The sequence below is a fragment of the Macrotis lagotis genome, chromosome 7 (genome assembly GCF_037893015.1).
Source record: "Macrotis lagotis isolate mMagLag1 chromosome 7, bilby.v1.9.chrom.fasta, whole genome shotgun sequence".
NCBI classification, from domain to species: domain Eukaryota; kingdom Metazoa; phylum Chordata; class Mammalia; order Peramelemorphia; family Peramelidae; genus Macrotis; species Macrotis lagotis.
Window position 1 is genome coordinate 216,764,717 of NC_133664.1, and position 20,726 is coordinate 216,785,442.

Genomic DNA, 20,726 nt, shown 5'->3' on the forward strand with positions numbered 1-20,726 from the left:
CCTTAAAGTAACCATGTGCATTATTCCTTTGTCCTAGCCAAAACATTGTCCCTAAAGGCAAATTCATGGATGGTTTTTCCACCACTCTTTCATAAATTCTGCATAAAATCAAAATGGAAAAATTAAGCCTACTGGTTCTTCTTTTTATGCTATAATGTCCCAATTACTTCATAGAATTAATTTTCACTTACTTATTGCAATCCACATGTAAAATCAAATGTGAAGCACTAATGGCTAAGGAGAGTCTGTGCCACTTATCATCAGCCAAAATGTAAGGAAACACTTCTGTTTGAGTTTTCATATTGCCTGAATGGTAATGCAACCTGATTTCATTTCGATGACCACTGCTTTCCAGTTCCAGATATCTGTAGTATAAATGAAGAATTATATTAATTATGTTATTCTTACCACAATGGAATATTTGATATAATAAGGAAATGGGAAAGTGTATAATTGGTTTTTGATAATGGGCAATGGGATTTCATAGCTTGAAGAAGAAAAGGTTGATTCCTAATCTAATAATCATGTTAAAAAAGGTTATTACATGGCCATTAAAAACCTTTAGTCCTTCTCTATTTCCAGTTGTGACAGAAGAAGAGAAATAGGTCTAACTGGTAGCAAAAAACACCCACAGGTTATTTAATCTCTATTATATTACTTCAATGTAGTAATGGTTTGGGTATCAACATATAGAGGGATGGACCCACTTCCAGAATATTGAGATACTGGAAAAAGAGGGGTAGTCCTTGCCAACATGGTTTTGAATAGGTTTTATTGAGGAAAACTTACTCATAAAGCCATTCCTGGGGCACTGCCAAGTGTGGCAGTTCTCTGCATTTCAAGGAAGGTCAGATATTATATAGAAACAAAACAGAAACAGTATAGTGTCATGGATGGCTGGGGGGGGTATCACACTGCTTTTCACTATTTATTAAAACTCAAAGTCATATTTCCACTTTCTTGATCCAAAGGAATGATTTTTCAAAATCAATAGAAGACTAATCTATCAATAGAAGACTAATATGTCTATTTTTCATAACTTTTCAATTATCATTCCTCTTTTGTCATCTTTGCACATTCAATAACTATGAATTAGAATGTCAGATTTGTTTTGATTTATATTTTATTATTAAAAAGTAGCTTGGAGAAATTTTTTTTTAAAAAATGGATGCTGGTTCTCTGAGGTACCACCTCACACCTCTCAGATTGGCCAATATGACCAGAAAGGACAATGATCAATTTTGGAAGGGATGTGGGAAATCTGAGACACTAATGCATTGTTGGTGGAGCTTTGAACTCATCCAACCTTTCTGGAGAACAAATTGGAATTACACCCAAAGGGCAATAAAAATGTGCATACCCTTTGATCCAGCAATACCACTACTGGGTCTATACCCTAAAGAGATCATGAAAAAGGATTACAAAATCACTGGTACAAAAATATTCACAGCAGCTCTGTTGGTGGTACAAAAATATTCACAGAAGCTCTGTCGGTGGTACAAAGAATTGGAAATTGAGTGAATGTCCATCAATTGGGGGGTGGCAGAACAAATTGTAGTATATATATATATGTTATGGAACACTATTGTTCTATTAGAAATCAGGAGGGATGGAAATTCAGAGAAGCCTGGAAAGACTTGCATGAAATGATAATGCTGAGCGAGATGAGCAAAACCAGAAGAACATTCTACACCTTAACAGCAACATGGGGGTAATGATCAAACTTAATGGACTTGCTCATACCATTAGTGCAACAATCAGGGACAATTTTAGTGTATCTGCGATGGAGAATACCATCTATATCCAAAGAAAGAATTGTGGAGGTTAAACAAAGACCAAAGACTATTACTTCTAATTTAAAAAGAAAAAGTTAACATATAATTTGCTATCTCTTCTACTTTATTTTTTCCTTAAGGATATGATTTTTCTCACAACACATTCAATTTATTTTTCTTTTAGGTTTTTATAAGGTAAATGGGGTTAAGTGGCTTGCCCAAGGCCACACAACTAGGTGATTATGAAGTGTCTGAGACCGGATTTGAACTCAGATATTCCTGACTCCAGGGCCAGTGCTTTATCCACTGCAACACCTAGCCGACCCACAACACATTCAATTTAGATCAATGTATAGCATGGAGGGACAGCTAGGTGGCACAGTGGATGCAATCAGGAGTTACCTGAGTACAAATCTGGCCTCAGACAATTAGTAGTTACCTAGCTGTGTGGTCTTGGGCAAGCCTCTTAATCCCATTTGCCTTGCAAAAACCTAAAAAATAAAGGTTTACTCAAATGTATAGCATGGAAACAATGTAAAGACCATCAGACTACCTTCTGTGGGGGTGGAGAAAAGCAAGATCAGAGGGAAAATTGTAAAATTCAAAAGTAAATTTTAAAAAATGGATGCTGGTATCTTGCATTTCTTTGCATCATATCCTTTGATCACTTTGTATAGAGAAAATGGTTCTTATTCTTAAATATCTGTATCAACTCTTTATTTCTGGTTATTAATCTTTTATCAGATATATTATGAAGATGCTTTTCCCACTTAATTTTTTCCTAACTGAATTTATTTTGATTAGATAGAAGTATTTCAATTTTGTGATACTAGTTATTTGTCTTTTATAATCATTTATATCTCTTGGCTAGACAATAATTCTTTCCCTGGTCTTGGTTGTTAGAGGTATCTCATTCTGTTGTACTCTAAATTATTTTAATGACATAACTGTTTATATTTAGGTCATGTCAGTCAGGCAACAAGCATTTATTAAGAGTTTAATATAGGGGCAGTTAGGTGGCACAATGGATAGAGCACTGGTCCTGGAGTCAGGAGGACCTGAGTTCAAAGTTGGCCTCAGACACTTAATAATCACCTAGCTGTGTGACCTTGGGGCAAGTCACTTAACCCCATTGCCTTGCAAAAAAATTTAAACAAAACAAAACAAAAAAAGAATTTAGTATGAACTTTGATCCAGCAATACCACTACTGGGTCTGTACCCTGAAGAGATCATGAAAAAGGGAAAAAACATGACTTATACAAAAATATTCATAGCAGCTCTGAGATAGCAAAGAAGTGGAAATCGAAGGGATATCCATCAATAGGGGAATAGCTGAACAAATTGTGGTGCACTATTGTAGAACACTATTGTTCTATTAGTAACCAGAAGGGATCATATTTCAGAAAAGCCTGAAAAGTCTTGCATGAACTGATGCAGAGTGAGATGAGCAGAACCAGAAGAACATTGAACACCTTAACAGCAACATGGGGGTGATGATCAACTTTAATATACTTGCTCATTCCATCAGTGCAATAATTAGGGACAATTTTAAGGTATCTGCAATGGAGAATATCATCTGTATCCGGAGAAAGGACTGTGGAGTTTAAACAAAGACCAAAGATTATTACCTTCAATTTTTTAAAGTACAACACAATTTCACTATCTCTAATATTTTATTTTTTCCTCAAGGATATGATTTTTCTCTCAACACATTCAATTTTGATCAATGTATGGCATGGAAACAATGTAAAGACTATCAGATTGCCTTCTGTGGGGGGGAGAGGAAAGAGAGGGGATGGTGGGGGGTAAAATTGTAAAATTCAAAACCTTACAAAAATTACAAGTAGAAACTACTATTATATATAGTTGGAAAACAAATAAATATTTAATAAAAAAAAGAATTTGGTATGAACCAAGATCTCACCTAACATTTAGGGATACAAAGAAAGATCAATTCATCACTGTTTTTGAGGAACCAAAATTCTAATAGTGGAAAGAATATAAAAATAACTGTATATATGATATATATATATATATGCAAGATATATGTAAATAATTTAAGCAGAAGGTAATCTCAGAGAAAAGAGATTAGCAGTGAGAAAAGATCTAGAATAAAAAGGTAGGATTTGAGATGAGGTTTGAAGGAAATCAAATAAGCTAGAGATAGAATTGAGAGAAATATTTCCAGGGACAGTCAGTATAAGTGTTTGAAATCCATAGGAATGTTGTATGTGATGAACAGTAAGAAAGTGTAACTGTAATGTTACTAAGTCCTATAGTTATGGCATACACCCAACTGATATAAATGTTGTAAACTTTTTGATACTATTTTATTCTATACTTATGTATATCATTTATTCATTATAATTACAGATCAAGTTCTATAATTTTTTAGGGTTTTTTTTGCAAAGCAATGGGGTTAAGTGACTTGCTCAAGGTCACACAGCTAGGTAATTATTAAGTGTCTGAGGCTGGATTTGAACTCAGGTCCTCCTGACTCCAGGGCTGATGCTCTATCCACTGTACCACCCTAGCTGCCCCTCAAGTGCTATAATTTTAAAAATATCATCTCTCTTCAGTTAAAATGTCATTACCAGATGTTTGGAGGAAAATTAAGGAATAAGAAAACTGGAAACATTGGAAGTGATCCACAGTTGTTAAAATCTTTGAATGTCAATCAGGATTTTATATTTGATTCTTAAGGCAAAAGGGAGGCATTATAGAGTGTGTGTGTGTGTGTGTGTGTGTGTGTGTGTGTACACATGCACAAATGTACATAGATTCTGGGAAAATCAGTTTGGGTATCTGAATGGAAGACTAGTTAGTAGATGGAATGATTAGGGGACAGAATGTTACTAATAATTTATTACAGGTGAGAAGGTTTTTATAAGAATGGTAGACTGTGTGAGAGGTCAGAAGAGGATGAATACAAATTATATTGTGAAAGAGAAATGACAAAATTTAACATTTCGTGTATCTATTTAAAGTAATACATAACATAAAATTAAAGCCACATTTCTACCAGAATGTTTTACAGGTTTCCCAAAAATTTTTGTCAAAAGGGAGTCCTTAGTACATGTTTTTGGTACTATGTCTGAGGTGTTCTGGGTACTCTAAATGAATTTTGTAATTGCTTTGTCTCAATCTATTATTTTGTTGATCAAGCTCTGGATTTAACAGTAAATATGTTAATTACTATGGTTCAGCTCAATCATGAGCAATTAATAGCTCTCAAATTAGATTTTTGAGTAATATAAAATGATTTTATATGTAATTATAATACAGCCTGAATGTGTCTTTACTAAGATATCTAGATGCTTTATCTAGATACATATAGTTTTATTTCTGGTAATAATTCTGAGTAGTGCTAGTTTTCCTATTTCTTCTAGTAGTATTCTGGTAATAACATAGAGAAAAGCAAATGGTTTTGTGAGTTTATTTAATGTTATATTTCTTTATTGAAGCTATCAATTGTTTCTATCATATTTTGCTTAATCTATAGTGTTCTATAAGTAGCTAATAAATATATCTGCAAATAACAATTTTACCTCTTTTTTCTCAACTTTTTTATCCTTATCATTTCTTTGGCTAGTATTTTCATATTATTAATTTATAATAAGTAATAGAGGCATCAATGGGTATCCTTGCTTTATCCCTTACTTTATTGGAAAGGTCACTAGTGTTTGTTCATTACATATTGTATATAGATTAGGTTCTGATAGATGCTCTTTACTATTAAGAGTTAAGGATCATTTATTGGTAAAATTTCTTGCATTTTTAACCTAAGTAAGTGTTGTGCTTTGTCAAAAACTTTTTTTTCCTCTATACATCTATTCAATCATGTAATTTTATTTTTAATATATGCTAATATTATATATTAATATTATGTCTTTAATTTTCCTAAAGTTGAACCATGTCCTAAAATTATGGCATATATGTAAATATGTTGTTATAATCTTTTTTGATATTTTATTCATCATTTCTATATCATTTATTCATTATAATTATAGATTAAGATTTATAATTTTAAACTTTCATCTTTCCTCAATTAAAGTATCATCATATCTTTTAAAATAAAGAACTTTGAAAGATATGTTTCTATATATAATATAGAAGCAGCTTCTCTAGTATTAAAGTTATAATTTGGTAGCGTTCACTTATGATCCATTCACTTGTAATTCATTGGTTCTGAAGTTTTTTCCTTTGGGAAGTCATTCTTAGAGGAAGTTGTTTAAATTCTCTATTTCTTATTCTGTCAATCTAAATTTTTCACATTTTTGAAAGAATTCACCTTACTTAAATGATAAGATTATAATATAATTGAACAAAATCACCCTCAATTTCCTTTTTTCTTTCTAGTGATATGTTTCCTTTTTGATGTGGGAAAAATTAATTTTCTGTTCTTTTAAAAAATCAAATGGTTATTCTGTTTTTTATTAATTTTATTAATTTTATTAATTTTCTTTTTGTTTTAAATTTTTATTTTTATTTATTTTATTCTTTAATTACATGCAAAGATAATTTTCAACATCCATCCTTTTGTAAGTTTTTGAGTTCCACATTTTTTCTATCACCCTCCCTTCTCCTCTTTCCATGGAATATGATATCAGTTGTAAATTAGTTATGTTTAACATATTTCCATATTAGTCATGTAGCAAAAGAAGATTTAGTACTAAGGGTGGGTGGGGAAAAATGAGAGAGAAGGAAACAATAGAAAATAAGATTTAAAAAGTTAAAATAGTATTCTTAGCTCTGCATTCAGATACCAGATTTTTTGTTCATTTGTTCATTTTTGAATTTGGATGGAATTTCCCATAACAGCTTTCTCAGGATTGTCCTTGACCACTTAACTGCTGAGAGGAGCTGAGTTCATCATAGTCAACCATCTCACAAAATTGCTGTTAATGTGTACAATGCTCTACTGGTTCTGTTCATTTCACTCAATCATGCAAGTCTTTCCAGACTACATTAAAGTCTGGCTACTCATGATCTCTTCTAGAACAATGGTAGTCCCTCACATTCATAAATCATAATTTGTTCAAGCATTCCCCAATTGAACAATCCTTCAATTTCCAATTATTTGTCACTACAAAAAGAACTATTATAAATATTTTTGTCATGTAGGTCTTTTCCCTTTTATCATGATCTCTTTAGGATACAGACATAGTAATACCATTGCTAGATCAAATCATTATCCTTTGGGCATAGTTCCAAACTGCTCTCCAGAATGATTGGATCAGTTCACAATTCCACAACAGCACATTAATATCCCCAGTCTTCTTACATTCCCTCCATTATTGATCTTTTTCCTTTTTTATGTTAGCCAACGTGAAAGGTGTGAGGTGTTAACCTTAGAGTTGCAATTTTCTAATCAATAATGATTTGTAGTTAATGATTTGCCTTTACAAAATCTGTGCCCACTACATGAGTTAGTGGTTAAAACAGTTTGTTAGGGGAGCCATGAGATTTTTTTGCATAACCAGTTGGGTTTTTTCTTATGATTTTGTAGCTGACTTTAAAATGACACAGAACATGAATTTTTTTTTTGCAAGGCAGTGGAGTTAAGTTACTTGCCCAAGGTCACACAGCAAGATAATTATTAAGTATCTGAGGCTGAATTTGAACTCAGGTCCTCCTGACTCCAGGGCTGGTGCTCTATCCACTGTGCCACCTAGCTGCCCCAGAATATTCATTATTAATTCTATTATTTTAATCTGGGGAGAATGGTAATATTATTTGACTAAATGCAGTATTTTAAATAAAAGAATTGTGTATTATGCATTAACATTTTAACAATAATTTATAAACTTGCACTTTTATGACATTTCAAAATTATATTTATCGGTACAAAGCAATGAGGTTTGTTAAACTATATCACATTTATACTTGGTGCATTTTTTCATTTTTATTAAGAAGAAATTGACAAAACTGAAAAAATGATTTGTCATTTTTCATATGACTATGGATAACATTGAGTTCTTTATCTGAAAACTGTCTATTCATATCCTTAGAGTTTGTCAATTAGGGAATGACTTGTATTCTGATAAATTCAACTCAGTTCTCTATATATTTTTAGAAATAAGTCCTTTACTAGAAAAATAGCCATAAAAATTGTTTCCCATATTTGTGCATTTCTTCTAATCTAGATTGCATTGGTTTTATGTGTACAAAACCTTTTAAATTTAATGTGGTCAATTATTCATTTTGTAATTTATTAATGTTCTCTATCATTTGTTTAGTCATAAACTTCTCCCTTATATCTGACAGATAGACTATTCCTTATTCTTCTAATTGGCTTCCGGTATCATCCTTTATGTCTAAATTCTGTACTCATTTCAACTTCATCTTTATATATAGTATGAGATGTTGATTTATACCTGGGTTTAGACATACTATTTTTCAGTTTTTCCAGCAGTTTTTGACAAACAGTGAGTTCTTATCCCAGAAGTAAGTGTCTTTGGATTTAACAAATCCAAAAGTCATTAGTAAAGTCATTTACTACTGTTTCTTTAGAATCTGATCTATTCCATTAATCCACTTCTCTGTCTTTTAGCCAGTACCAGAAAACTTTGATGATTGCTGCTTAGCTCTGAATTGACTAAGCTACCTTCCTTTGCATTTTTTTCATTAATTCCTTTGATATTCCTTACCTTTTGCCCTCCAGATTATTTTTTTTACTATTTTTCTTGCTCTGTAAAGTAATTTTTTGGTAGTTTGATTGCTATGGCTTGAATAAGTAATATATATGTATATATATATATATGTATATGATTTTCATTTTTATTATATTAGCTTGGTCTACCCAAAACTGACATCTTTCCAGTTGTTTAGAGCTGACTTTGTTAGTGTGAAAAAGTATTTTATAATTGTGTTCATATAGTTTCTGGGTTTGTCTTGGGACATAGATTCCCAAATATTTCATGTTGTCTACAATTATTTTAAATGGCATTTCTCTTTCTATATCTTGCTACTGGGCCTTCTTCGTAATATTTAGAAATTCTGATGATTTATGTGGGTTTATTTGCTAAAGTTGTTAATTATTTCAAGTAGTTTTTTAGTTGATTTTCTAGGATTCTCTAAGTATATATCATCATATCATCCACAAAGAGTGAGAGTTTTGTTTTCTTATTGCCTGTTATAATTTCTTTTTCTTCTCTTATTGCCAGAACTAATATTTCTTTTTTTTAGGTTTTTGCAAGGCAAATGGGGTTAAGTGGCTTGCCCAAGGCCACACAGCTAGGTAATTATTAAGTGTCTGAGACCAGATTTGAACCCAGGTACTCCTGACTCCAGGGATGGTGCTTTATCCACTGTGCCACCTAGCCTCCCCGAGAACTAATATTAATAATACAATATCAAATAAGAGTGGTGATATTTCACCCCTGATCTTATTGGGAATGTTTCTAATTTATCCCCATTAGGTACAAGGCTTGTTGATGATTTTATGATTTATACTACTTATAATTTTAAGGGAAAAATAATTTATTACTATTTTTTTATTTTTTTAAAATTTTATAACTCCCCCCATCTCACCTCCCTCTCTCCCACCCCTTACAGAAGGCAGTCTGATAGTCTTTACATTGTTTCCATGCTATCCATTGATCAAAATTGAATGTGTTGAGAGAGAAATTATATCCTTACAGAAAAAAATAAAAGAGACAGCAAAATATAACATTTTTTAATTGAAGATAATGGTCTTTGGTCTTTGTTAAACTCCACAATTTTTTCTTTGGCTACAGATGGTATTCTCCATCTCAGATACCCTAAAATCATCCCTGATTATTGCACTGATGAAATGAGCAAGTCCATTAAGGTTGATTATCAACCCCATCTTGTTAAGGCATATAATGTTCTTCTGGTTCTGCTCATCTGGCTCATCATCAGTTCATGCAAGTCTTTCCAGGCTTCTCTAGATTCCCCTCCCTCCTGGGTTCTAATAAAATAATGTTTCATCACATACATATACCACAGTTTGCTAAGCCATTCTCCAATTGGTGGACATTCACTCAATTTCCAATTCTTTACCACCACCAACAGAGCTACTATGAATATTTTTGTACAAGTAATTTTTTAACCCTTTTGCATGATCTCTTCAGGGTATAGACTTAGTAGTGGTATTGCTGGGTCAAAAGGTATGCACATTTTTATTGACCTTTGGGCATAACTCCAAATTGCACTCCAGAAAGGTTGGATAGTTAACAGGTAATACACATCAGTGTATTAGTGTCCCAGATTTCCCACATCCCTTCTACCATTGATCATTGTCATTTCTGGTCATATTGGCCAGTCTGAGAGGTGTGAGGTGGTACCACAGAGATACTTTAGTTTGCATTTCTCTAATAAGCAGTGATTTAGAGCAATTTTTCATGTGACTATTGATCACTTTGATTTCCTCATCTATAAATTGCCTCTGCATATCCTTTGACCATTTGTCAATGGATTTTTTTTATAATTTGACTCAGTTCTTTATATATTTTAGAATGTCAGAAATACTAGTTGTAAAAATTGTTTCCCAATTTACTACACTTCTTTTGATCTTGGTTACGGTGGTTTTGTCTGTGCAAAAGCTTTTTAATTTAATGTAATCAAAATTATCTAGTTTGTTTTGAATGATATACTCCATCACTTCCTTGGTCATAAACTGCTTCTCTTTCCATAGATCTGACAGGTAAACTATTCATTGATCTCTTAAGTTTGCTTATAATAATTGTCTTTTGTCTAAGCCCTGTACCCATTTTGATCTTATCTTGGTCTAGGGTGTGAAATGCTGGTTTAATCCAAGTTTCTGCTATACTAACTTCCAATTTTCCCAACAGTTGTTATGGAAAAGAGAGGTTTTTTTTTATCCCAGAAGCTGGACTCTTTGGGTTTATCAAACAGGAGATTACTATAATCATTTCCTGCTATCTCTTTTTTTCACCTAGTCTATTCCACTGATCTACTACTCTATTTCTTAGCCAATGACTTTATAATATAAATTTAGATCTGGTAAGGCTAAGCCACCTTCTTTTGCACTTTTTTCATTAAATCCCTGAATATTCTTGACTTTTTTGTTTCTCATATGAATTTACTCACAATTTTTTCTAGCTCATTAAAGTAATTATTCCTATGTTTTTAGTAGGAAGAGGTGCTATATTTTGCCAAAGACCTTTTCAGTATCTGTTAAGATAATCATATCTCTTAATAATCAGTTAATTTTGTTATTGATATAATAGACTATACTGATTGTTTTCCTGATATTGAAACATCCTGAAATTCCAGATATAAATACTACCTGATCATAGTATAGTGTCCTAGATATAATTTTACTATAATCTCTTTGCTAATGTTTTATTTAATATTTTTGTATCAATAATAATTAGGGAAATTAGTCTATAATTTGATTCTCTATTTTGGTTCTTCCCTCTTTTGGTATCAGCATAATATTGGTCTCATAAGAGGAATTTACCTGAACTCCTTCCTTGTCTATTTTTTCCAGTAATATAGGATTGGAATTGATTAAATGCTTGTTAGAATTCACTTGTAAATTCAACTGACCCTGGAGATTTTCTCTTAGGGAGTATATTAATGACTTGTTTAATTTCTTCTGATATGGGATTATTCAAGTATTATATTTCCTCTTCTTTATATTTTTGTAAATATTGATCCATTTTACTTATATTGTAAGAATTGTTGGTATACAATTGGGTAAAATAACTTTGAATTATTTCTTTGATTTCTTCCTCATTGGTGGTGAGCTCAACCTTTACATTTTTGATACTGGTAATTTGGTTTTCTTCTTTCTTTTTTTTAAATCAGATTAAAAAATGTTTATCTATTTTATTATTTTTTATAAAATGAATTCAGTTTTGTTTATCAGTTTTCTTACATTTTAATTCTATTGTTTTCTTCTGTGATTTTCAGAATTTATAATTTTTTATTTAGTAGAGAATTTTTAATCTGCTCTTTTTCCAGCTTTTTTTTAATTGTATGCCTAATTTAATGATTTTCTTTCTATCTAATGTAGTCATGCAAGCATTTAGAGATATAAAATATTCCCTAATAACTACTTTGACTGCATCCCTCAAGTTTTGGCATGATGTCTCATCATTGTCACTGTCTGCTGATTGCTTCTATGATTTGTTATTGGATCCATTCATTCTTTAAAATTTGGTTGATTTCCAATTAACTTTTAGTTTATCTTACCATGGTCCTTTTTTACATGTAATTTTTATTGTATCACGATTGAAAAGGTTATCTTAAAAATGCTCTGTCTTTCTGCATTTGTTTGTGAGATTTTTATCCCTAATACACAGTCAGTTTTTTGTGTAGGTGCCATGAACCACAGAGAAGAAAGTGTATTCCTTTCCATACCCATTCAATTTTTTACAAAAGTCTATCATAGTTCTAAAATCCTATTCACTTCTTTAAATTCCTTCTTATCTATTTTTGGTTAGATTTAATTATGAGAGAAAGAATGAGCTCCCCTACTAATATAATTTTGCTATCTATGCTTTCCTATAACTCATTTAATTCTCCTCTAAGAATTTTGTTATTATACCATTTGATGCATATATATTTAATATTGATATTACTACATTGTATCTTAATGTAATTTCCTTCCTTATCCCTTTTACTTAGATCTAATTAAAATTGCATTTCCTTTGTCTGAGATCAAGATCACTAGTGCTAATTTTTTTTTACTTCTGATGAAGCTCCAGTCTTTTATCTTTATTCTGTATTCTTTCAGCATCAAATGTATTGTAGGATTCTTGTTTTTAATCCATTCTGCCATCTGCTTCCATTTTATGGGAGAGTTTATCCTATTCACATTCAGAATTATGTATTTCTCTTCTGTATTTTCCTCCATCCCATCTTCCCCCTATTTTTACTTTTCTCTCTCCTTTCATCACATACCTCCTCACCAGTGTTTTGCTTCTGACCACTGCTTCCCTCAACTGATATGACCTCCCTTCCATCAAACCCTCCCTTTTTTTAAATCCCCTTCCCCTTTTACTTTTCCCCTCCCTTCTATCAGTCTTTCCTTCTCTTTTCTTTTCCCTTCTTCCTCCTATTTACCTGTAAGGTAAGATAAATTTCTAAATCCAATTGAGAATGTATGTTATTCTCTCTTTGAGTCAAATCTGTTGAAAGTGAGATTTACTCAGTGTTCAGACTCTCCCTTCTTTATTTCTGATAGGTCCTATATACCACTTCATGTGGTGTTAATTATCCTCTAATGCCTCTTCATTCTTCTCCAATATAATCCTTTTTTCCTATTGTTTTATATCCACAACCTCTGTTAAAGAATATGCCTTTCAACTGTCCTGGTAGAAGTACAATTCTCCAGAGCCAAAAGTATCATCACATCATGATCAATTTATACCCACTTCCTTGTTCCAAGTAAACTCCCTCCATCTGTCCCACTAGAAATAAAACCTTCATATTTATACCCACATCCTCTGTCTAATTATGTTCCTTTCAACTTTCCTAAGAGAAATACAATTCTCAATAGTTACAACTATTTTCTTCCCATACAGGGATATAGACAGTTTAGTCTTATTGACTCCCACATTTTTCTTTTTACCGTTTTTATGCATTGCTTGAGTCTTATATTTGAAGATCAAATTTTCTGTTCAGTTCAGTATTTTTTTTATCAAGTATGTTAGAAATCCCTCTATTTTATTAAAAATTCATCTTTTTCCTCTGAAAGAATATGCTGAATTTAGATGATTCTTGGTTGCAATCCAAACTTTTTTACTTTTTGGAATGTATTCCTAGTCCTTCCATCCTATAATCTTTAACCTGATAAACCATGTATTATCCTGATTGTGACTCCTTGGTATTTAAATTGTTTCTTTTTGGCTACTTGCAATAATTATTTAATTTTTGGGGGGGGGATTATAAGGCAATGGGGCTAAGTTGTCCAAGTTCATATAGTTAAGTAATTATTTATATCTGAGGTTGGAATTGAACTCAGGTCCTCCTGATACAGGGCCAGTACTTTATTCATTGTGCCACCTAACAGTGTCCCTGCTTTTAGCTGAGAATTATGAAATTCAGTGGTACTATTCTTAGAATTTTTATTTTGGGATCTCTTTCTGGAGGTGATAGATGGATTCTTTCCAGGATTATTTTATATAGGATATTAGGGCAGTTTTCCAAGATAATTTCCTGAAAGATATTGTTCAAAGTCTTTTTCTGATCATGGTTTTCAGGTAGGCCAATAATTTGTAAATTATCTAAGAGGTACTTTATACTTTCTTCTATCTTTTCAGTCTTTTATTTTTGTTTAATGGAACCTTGGTGTCTCATATATTAGTCTCCATTTCTCCAGTTCTAATTTTTACAGTTTTCCCCCTTTAGTTAGCTTTCATGTTTCCTTTTCCAGTGTGTTAATTTTGTTTTTAATGAGATTCACCCCCCCGCCTTTTCCAGGTAGATATTTTTACTTTTGGATCAGGTGCTTTCCTTTTCTAGTCTGTCAATTTTACTTTAAAAAGAGTTGATTTCATTTTCCATTTTGCCAATTTTACTTTTAAAAGAATTTCTTCAGTCATTTTTTTGGTAATTCTTCCGCATGACATATATTTTCTCCTTTCTTCTTTGACTCTTATGATCTTTTTTGACTTCCCAAGAGGTCTTTTGTGAATTTGAGACCAGTTCCTTTGAGGACATTTTGCTTTTTATGGTTAGCACTCTTTTGGGGTTTTTTGTTCATTTTGATAATTGAGCTATGCACCTGGGTTAAAGGGGGCACAGTCCCAAGCTTTTTGTACTGGGGCTTGGGGTCTGATCCCTGGCTATCTTTTCTGACATATTAGGTGCTAACTGTTTGTTTCCTGCATTACAATAGCCCAAGTCAGTCCTGCCTTGCTTTCTGAGCTGGGATTGAGACTCTCCTTGCTGAGCTGGTCTGTGGCTAAGAGCCTCCCTGCTGACTTTGCAGCTGGTTCATTATATTGGGTTATACTCCCCTTTTATCAATGTGAGACAGACCTTTTCTGAAGTTCTTCCATGATATTTTGAGTTGAGAACTTTACTCTGTGTGTGTGTGTGTGTGTGTGTGTGTGTGTGTGTGTGTGTGTTTAAAGTCTTAAAATCTATCAACCAGGGGCAGCTAAGTGGAGCAGTGGATAGAGCACTGATCCTGGAGTCAGGAGTACCTGAGTTCAAATGCGACCTCAGTCATTTAATAATTACCTAGTTGTGTGGCCTTGGGCAAGCCACTTAACACTATTTGCCTTGCAAAAACCTAAAATAAAAAATCTATGAACCTCTTCTTTTCATTTTATAGAAAACATTGAAATAGAGAGTATAAAGAGAATTTAGGATCTGTTTAGAGATTTCAATTAAAGTTGTTTTGGGAAAAGCTCCAGGAGCTTCCTAGCTTCATGCTGCCATCTTGGCTCTACCTCTGAAAGTATTTAAAAGTTTTATATTTTCAGAATTTCTATTGCTGTGCTTCTTTTGCCTTGATTTCTCTTTTTAATTGTTTTTGTTATTATTGTTGTTGCATGCCCAATTCATTGATTTCTAACTTCTCTCTCCCTTCTCTGCCCCTTTTTTATTCATGAGCATGTTTAGAAATATAACTTTTCCTCCAAAGACTAGTTTTTGTTTCTTCCCATGTTTTGTATGTTGTCACATTCTGTTCATTTTTTCTCCTAAATTATCTATTGTTTCTATATTTTTCCTTTGAACATTCTTTAATATTAGTCTCCATTTAAGTCTGAATCTTTGATTCAAAGTGCACCTATTATACTTTTATTGCATTGTGGTTAGTAATTTGTTATTAATAGCCTTGCCTTTTCAGTTTTGGAATAAAGATTTCTTGCAAAGCTGACAGGTTTATAAACTATTCAAAGTTCATGTCAATAGTAGCCACATATGAGGCTATTCTTTCCAAATTTTCTAAAATTTTATTCTAAACTTCAACTCCTTTTTTGACTTATTTATATGTTAGATTTTTCTAAATCTGAAAGATTTTTTTTGCTATCTATTTTTCATGTTCAATCAGTTTTATGAGTTTATTTCACTCATATTTAGTCTTTTTCCATTTCTGTCCTCTTTACCATCCTCTTCCCTTTTCCTTTCCTTACCTGTTTTATATTTATTTCAATTTATTACTATATTATCTATCTTTAGAGTATATATTTAAACTTCCTTTTCCCCATTCAGAGAAGAATGAAGTTTATGGATTCTTGCTCCCCCCACATCTATTTCCAAACTCCATCTACTTCTAGGCCTTGCTCTGCTCCCTATTTGCTTCTTTAAAACGGGGGGCGGGGATTTGAAGAGATATTTTTTTCTGCCCTATTAGAATGTAAGAATTTGATAAACATTTAGAGTCTTACTTTTGTTCATCTGCATAATTTTTGTTAGAACATTTTTTTGTAAGGCGATGTGGTTAAGTGACTTTCCCAAGGTCATTTAAAAAAATCCTAACTATTATAATTCAAGACATCGTTAATAAAAATTATCTGATCTACTAGAGGACAAAGAAAATGCAAAAATTTACCTCCTAATTGACTAAAAACTACCTGAAATCAACAAAGCAAAGTCAAATCATCAGCATTTCTATGTTTCACCAACAAAACCCAGCAGCAAGAGAAAAAAGAAGAAATCTCACTTACAGTAACTGTAGACAATATAAAATACATAATATTTTCATGCCAAGAGAAATCCAGGACTTATATGAGTACAATTATGGAACACTTTTTCTATAAATAAAGTCATATCTAACCAAATGGAAAATTATCAACCACTCATTGTTAGACTCAGCCAATATAATTAAGAGGAAAATAACAAACAAACTAGTAAAAATTATTTTATAGAACTGGAAAAATCGTAAAATTCTTCTTGAGGAACAAAAAGTTAAGGAATTTAATCTAAACAGATGTGAAGAAACCTGGCCTCCCCATCCAGATCTCAAGCTATATTATAAAGTGATAATCTTCAAATACTGGCTAAGAAATAGACTAATGCATCTGTGGAATAGATTAGGTACACTAGACAGTAGTAAATGATCATAATAATCTAGTGTTTGCCCCTAGTAGTTGGGGAAAAAACTTACTATATGACAAAAACTGCTGGGGAAAATTAGAAAACCATATGGCAAAAACCAGGAATAGTCCAACAACCTATCTTACCAAGATAAGATAAAAATTCAAAATTTAAACACAAAGGGTAATACCATAAAAGAGCTAGGAGAGCATGGAATTTCACCTATCAGATCTATGGAGAAATAAAGAATTTATGACCAAAATAAAGAGAGTATTATTAGATGTAAAAGGGGCCATTTTTATTACATTAATTTAAAAGTTTGTACAAACAAAATGATGCAACCAAAATTAGGAAAAAAAAAATCAGAAAACTTAAAAACAATCCTCAGAGCAAATATGTCTGATAAAGGATTCATTTCTTGAATATATAGAGAACTAACTCAAATTTATAAGAATACAAATCATTCCCCAATTGACAGTTTTCAAATGAAGAAATCAAAGGTATATGCAATCATAAGAAAAATACTTAAATCACTTTTTGATTAGAGAAATGCAAATTAAAATCACTCTGAAGTATTAGATTGGTAATATGAAAAAAGGAAATTAATCAATTGGGAACTATGCACTGTTGGTGGAGTTGTGAACCCCTTTAACCATTCTGAAGAAAAATTTGGAACTTTTCCCATATGACTATCAAACTTTGCATAACATTTGATCTAGCAATACACTATAAGGTAAGTGGTTGGACCTATATGAATTAAAATATTTATATAATAACTCTTTTTGTAGTAACAATAAATTGGAAATTGAAGGGATGCCCACTAATTGAGTAGTGACTGAATATGTGATATATAATTATATAATCATAATGATATGTACTATAAGAAATGTCAAGTAGACAGATATCAGAAAAACCTAGGAAGAGTTATATAAACAGATGAAAAGTAAAGAAGAACAAGGAGAACAGTGTCTATAGTAACAGCTATATTGTGCAATAAGTGACTGTAAAAGACTCAGCTAATCTCAGCAACACAATGATTCAAAACAAATTCCAAAGGGTTCATGATGTAAAATGTTATCCACTCTCACAGAAAGGACTAATGAAGTCTAAATGCAGATCAAGCATATTATTTTTCATTTTCTGTATTTTTCATTTTTTGTCTTGGTTCTGTCTCTTTTAAAAATTATATAATGCTGGAATTGTTATTTATATGTTTGGTAGAATTTTAATTAATCTATCTGGTCCTGGGTTTCTCTTTTCTGTTATGAAAATTCATTCAATTTAATTGACTGTTCAGTTGAATTGTTAATTTCCTTTTTTTATAAAAAGATATACTTCCTTAAGTGTTATGTCTTGCTCTTTTGAGTATTTTCTAATTTTGTAAATATCCAATTAATTTAGGATTTCATTTTTATTATCACAAAATTGGTTTCTAATAATCCATAGTTTCTAATAATTTCTTTCATTTCTTCTTCTTTGACTGAGTTCATCGCATTTCAATTTGATATAGTAAATTTGTTTTTTCTTTTCTTTTAAAGCAAAGAGTTAATAATTTATCATTTTAAAAGTTTGATAATTTTATTTATTTAGTTTGCTTTCATCATAATTGATCTTCAGTTTTTGGCATTTACTTGGAAGTGTTTAATTTGTTGTTTTTTTTAACTTGGATGTCCACGTAATTGATATACTATCTTTTATTGAAGAAGGTGCTTATAGAAGCAAATGAGATTGGCTTATTGTTAAGAATAACTTCTTCAGCAAAATTAAACATAATCCCATTGAAGGAAAACAAAACCACTTTGTACATTGACAACGTTATCAGTCAAACAATTTTAAAAGAATTAAGAACTCTGGTCATCATACTGTTGTGATATATACAGTTATGATTCCAGAGGATGAAATGATGAAACCCACTTCCAGATAGAGATATGATGGAACCAGAGTGCACAATGTGACAAACTTTTGGGATATGAAAAATGAAAACATTTTTTGGTTTATTTGATTATACATGTTTGTAACAGGAATTCTGTTTTGCTTTCATTGTTATGTGGAGGGTTTAGATGGGTGAGAGAGAAATTTTTCTTGTTTTTGGTTAAGAATATGAATATATATAATTATATATATAATATATATGAGAGTTAAAAGAAGTTCATTTGTGCTTATTCAATTTCTTTAAAATTGAGTAGTCAAAATACTCTTTGTTGTTCTGATGATTTGAGTATCATATTTTTATAAATATTCATTTATTTCATTTAAGTTTTTATATTTTATTGGCATATAGCCAAATAAAAGAGTTTTTAATATCTTTAATTTCTTCATTTGTTGTGTGTTCTATTTTTTCATTTTTGATACTAGTAATTTGGTTTCCCTTTTTATTTTCAATCATGTTGATCCATTGTTTTATATACTTTTTTTGAAAAAAAAGCTCCTAGTTTTATTTATTAATTTAGTGTAGTTTCTTTAATTATTTTGAATTATTAATCTCTTTGATTTTTAGGATTTCTCTTAACTGATTTCTTAATCCTCCCAAAAACAAGAATGGAGTCTACAGAAACTAATGACTCCATGAGACAGCAAGAGTCAGTTAAACAAAATCAAAAAATAGAAAAAATAGAAACTATTTTTTTAGGCTTTTTTGCGAGGTAAACAGGGTTAAGTGGCTTGCCCAAGGCCACACAGCTAGGTAATTATTAAGTGTCTGAGACTGGATTTGAACGCAGGTACTCCTGACTCCAAGGCAGGTACTTTATCCACCACGCCACCCAGCTGCCCCCCCCAAAATATTATTGATCTAATAATAATTGCATTTCCAATTCACTGAACTATTTTTCTCTTTTTAAATAAAAATAAAGCATTTAGAAATAAAAAAAATCCTTTAGTACTGTTATGGTTGAAAAGAGTTCTGTAATTATGAATGGAGATTTAAATAATTTAAATAAATTCAAAGATTTTGGGATAGGGTCGGAAAAATTAAATGTGAGTTGAGGAGAAAAACTTGTAGCAACAAACTAGCAGTGACAAATTAGGAAAAGATTCATATGAATGAATCAATTAATTAATAGCATTTTAAGTGCTTACCACATGCCAGAATTAGATTAAGTGACAGGGATAGAAATTTAAAAAAAATTAGTTGATACCTATACACGTACAACTTATTTTCAAATGAGAAGATACTATATATGGGAGAGATAACCAGGCAAGTGTGTTTCATCTGGGAAGTCTCACAAAAGTGGTGAATGATCTATGGAGAAGTTGATCAGTTCACTATTTCCAAAAGCAATGGTAGTATTGATATGATTACTGTTTCAAAAACAAAATATGAAAAGTAGAGTTGGGTTTATTACAAGCATGGTGGCTGTGTAGATGGGAAGAAGATGACTGTAAAAAAACTTGATTAAAAGCATGGCTAGGAGACTTCCGGCCAAGATGGCAGAGAGAAGACAGGCACAGTTCTAAAGTCTCCTGAGCTCTTCCTCATCTATCACATGAAACAAACCTCTTAAAAGAAATTCGACCCACAAAACTCAGAAAGAAAAGCCAGGAGAAAGAACATCTACCTCAGGATTTGTCTCCGGCAGCAGCTTTGGCTGAATTCTGGCCGAATTCGGGCAGGTGAGTCTGGGCTCAGAGGGAGGATCAACCTTGGATCAGCCAGATTAACAGCTGAATTGGAACCGGGAGTCAGAGGGCCTGAGAGCTGGACCTGCTGGATCAGCGATGGGGCTGGATGACAAAGGCTTGGGTCCACAGGGAAGCAGAGGGCTGGTGTTGGTGCTGTCCCCCTGGAGCTTGGGGCTGGGGCTGGGGGGAGAGTTTCAGTGCAGGAGAGCTGTGGACACCATCCTGGGCTCCTCTGGTCCCATTACAACTCAGACCTCCTCCCAAACAAACAAATACAAACTACTTCTGCCTCAGGCCCAGGTGTGTGAGCAGAAGAACCAGCCCAGCTGAGGAATGACCTCAGG

The 20,726-nt window shown here is 32.1% G+C and overlaps 1 protein-coding gene across 1 annotated transcript in view; it reads right to left on the reverse strand.

Moving 5' to 3' along the window:
- NELL2 (neural EGFL like 2) overlaps positions 1–20,726 on the reverse strand; it is a 193,486-nt gene that overhangs the window by 133,721 nt on the left and 39,039 nt on the right. The window contains exons 4-5 of the mRNA XM_074194879.1: positions 192–365; positions 2–98 (exon numbers count right to left, since the gene is read on the reverse strand). Coding sequence (XP_074050980.1) covers positions 2–98; positions 192–365 — 271 coding nt within the window. The remainder of the gene's footprint in view (position 1; positions 99–191; positions 366–20,726) is intronic.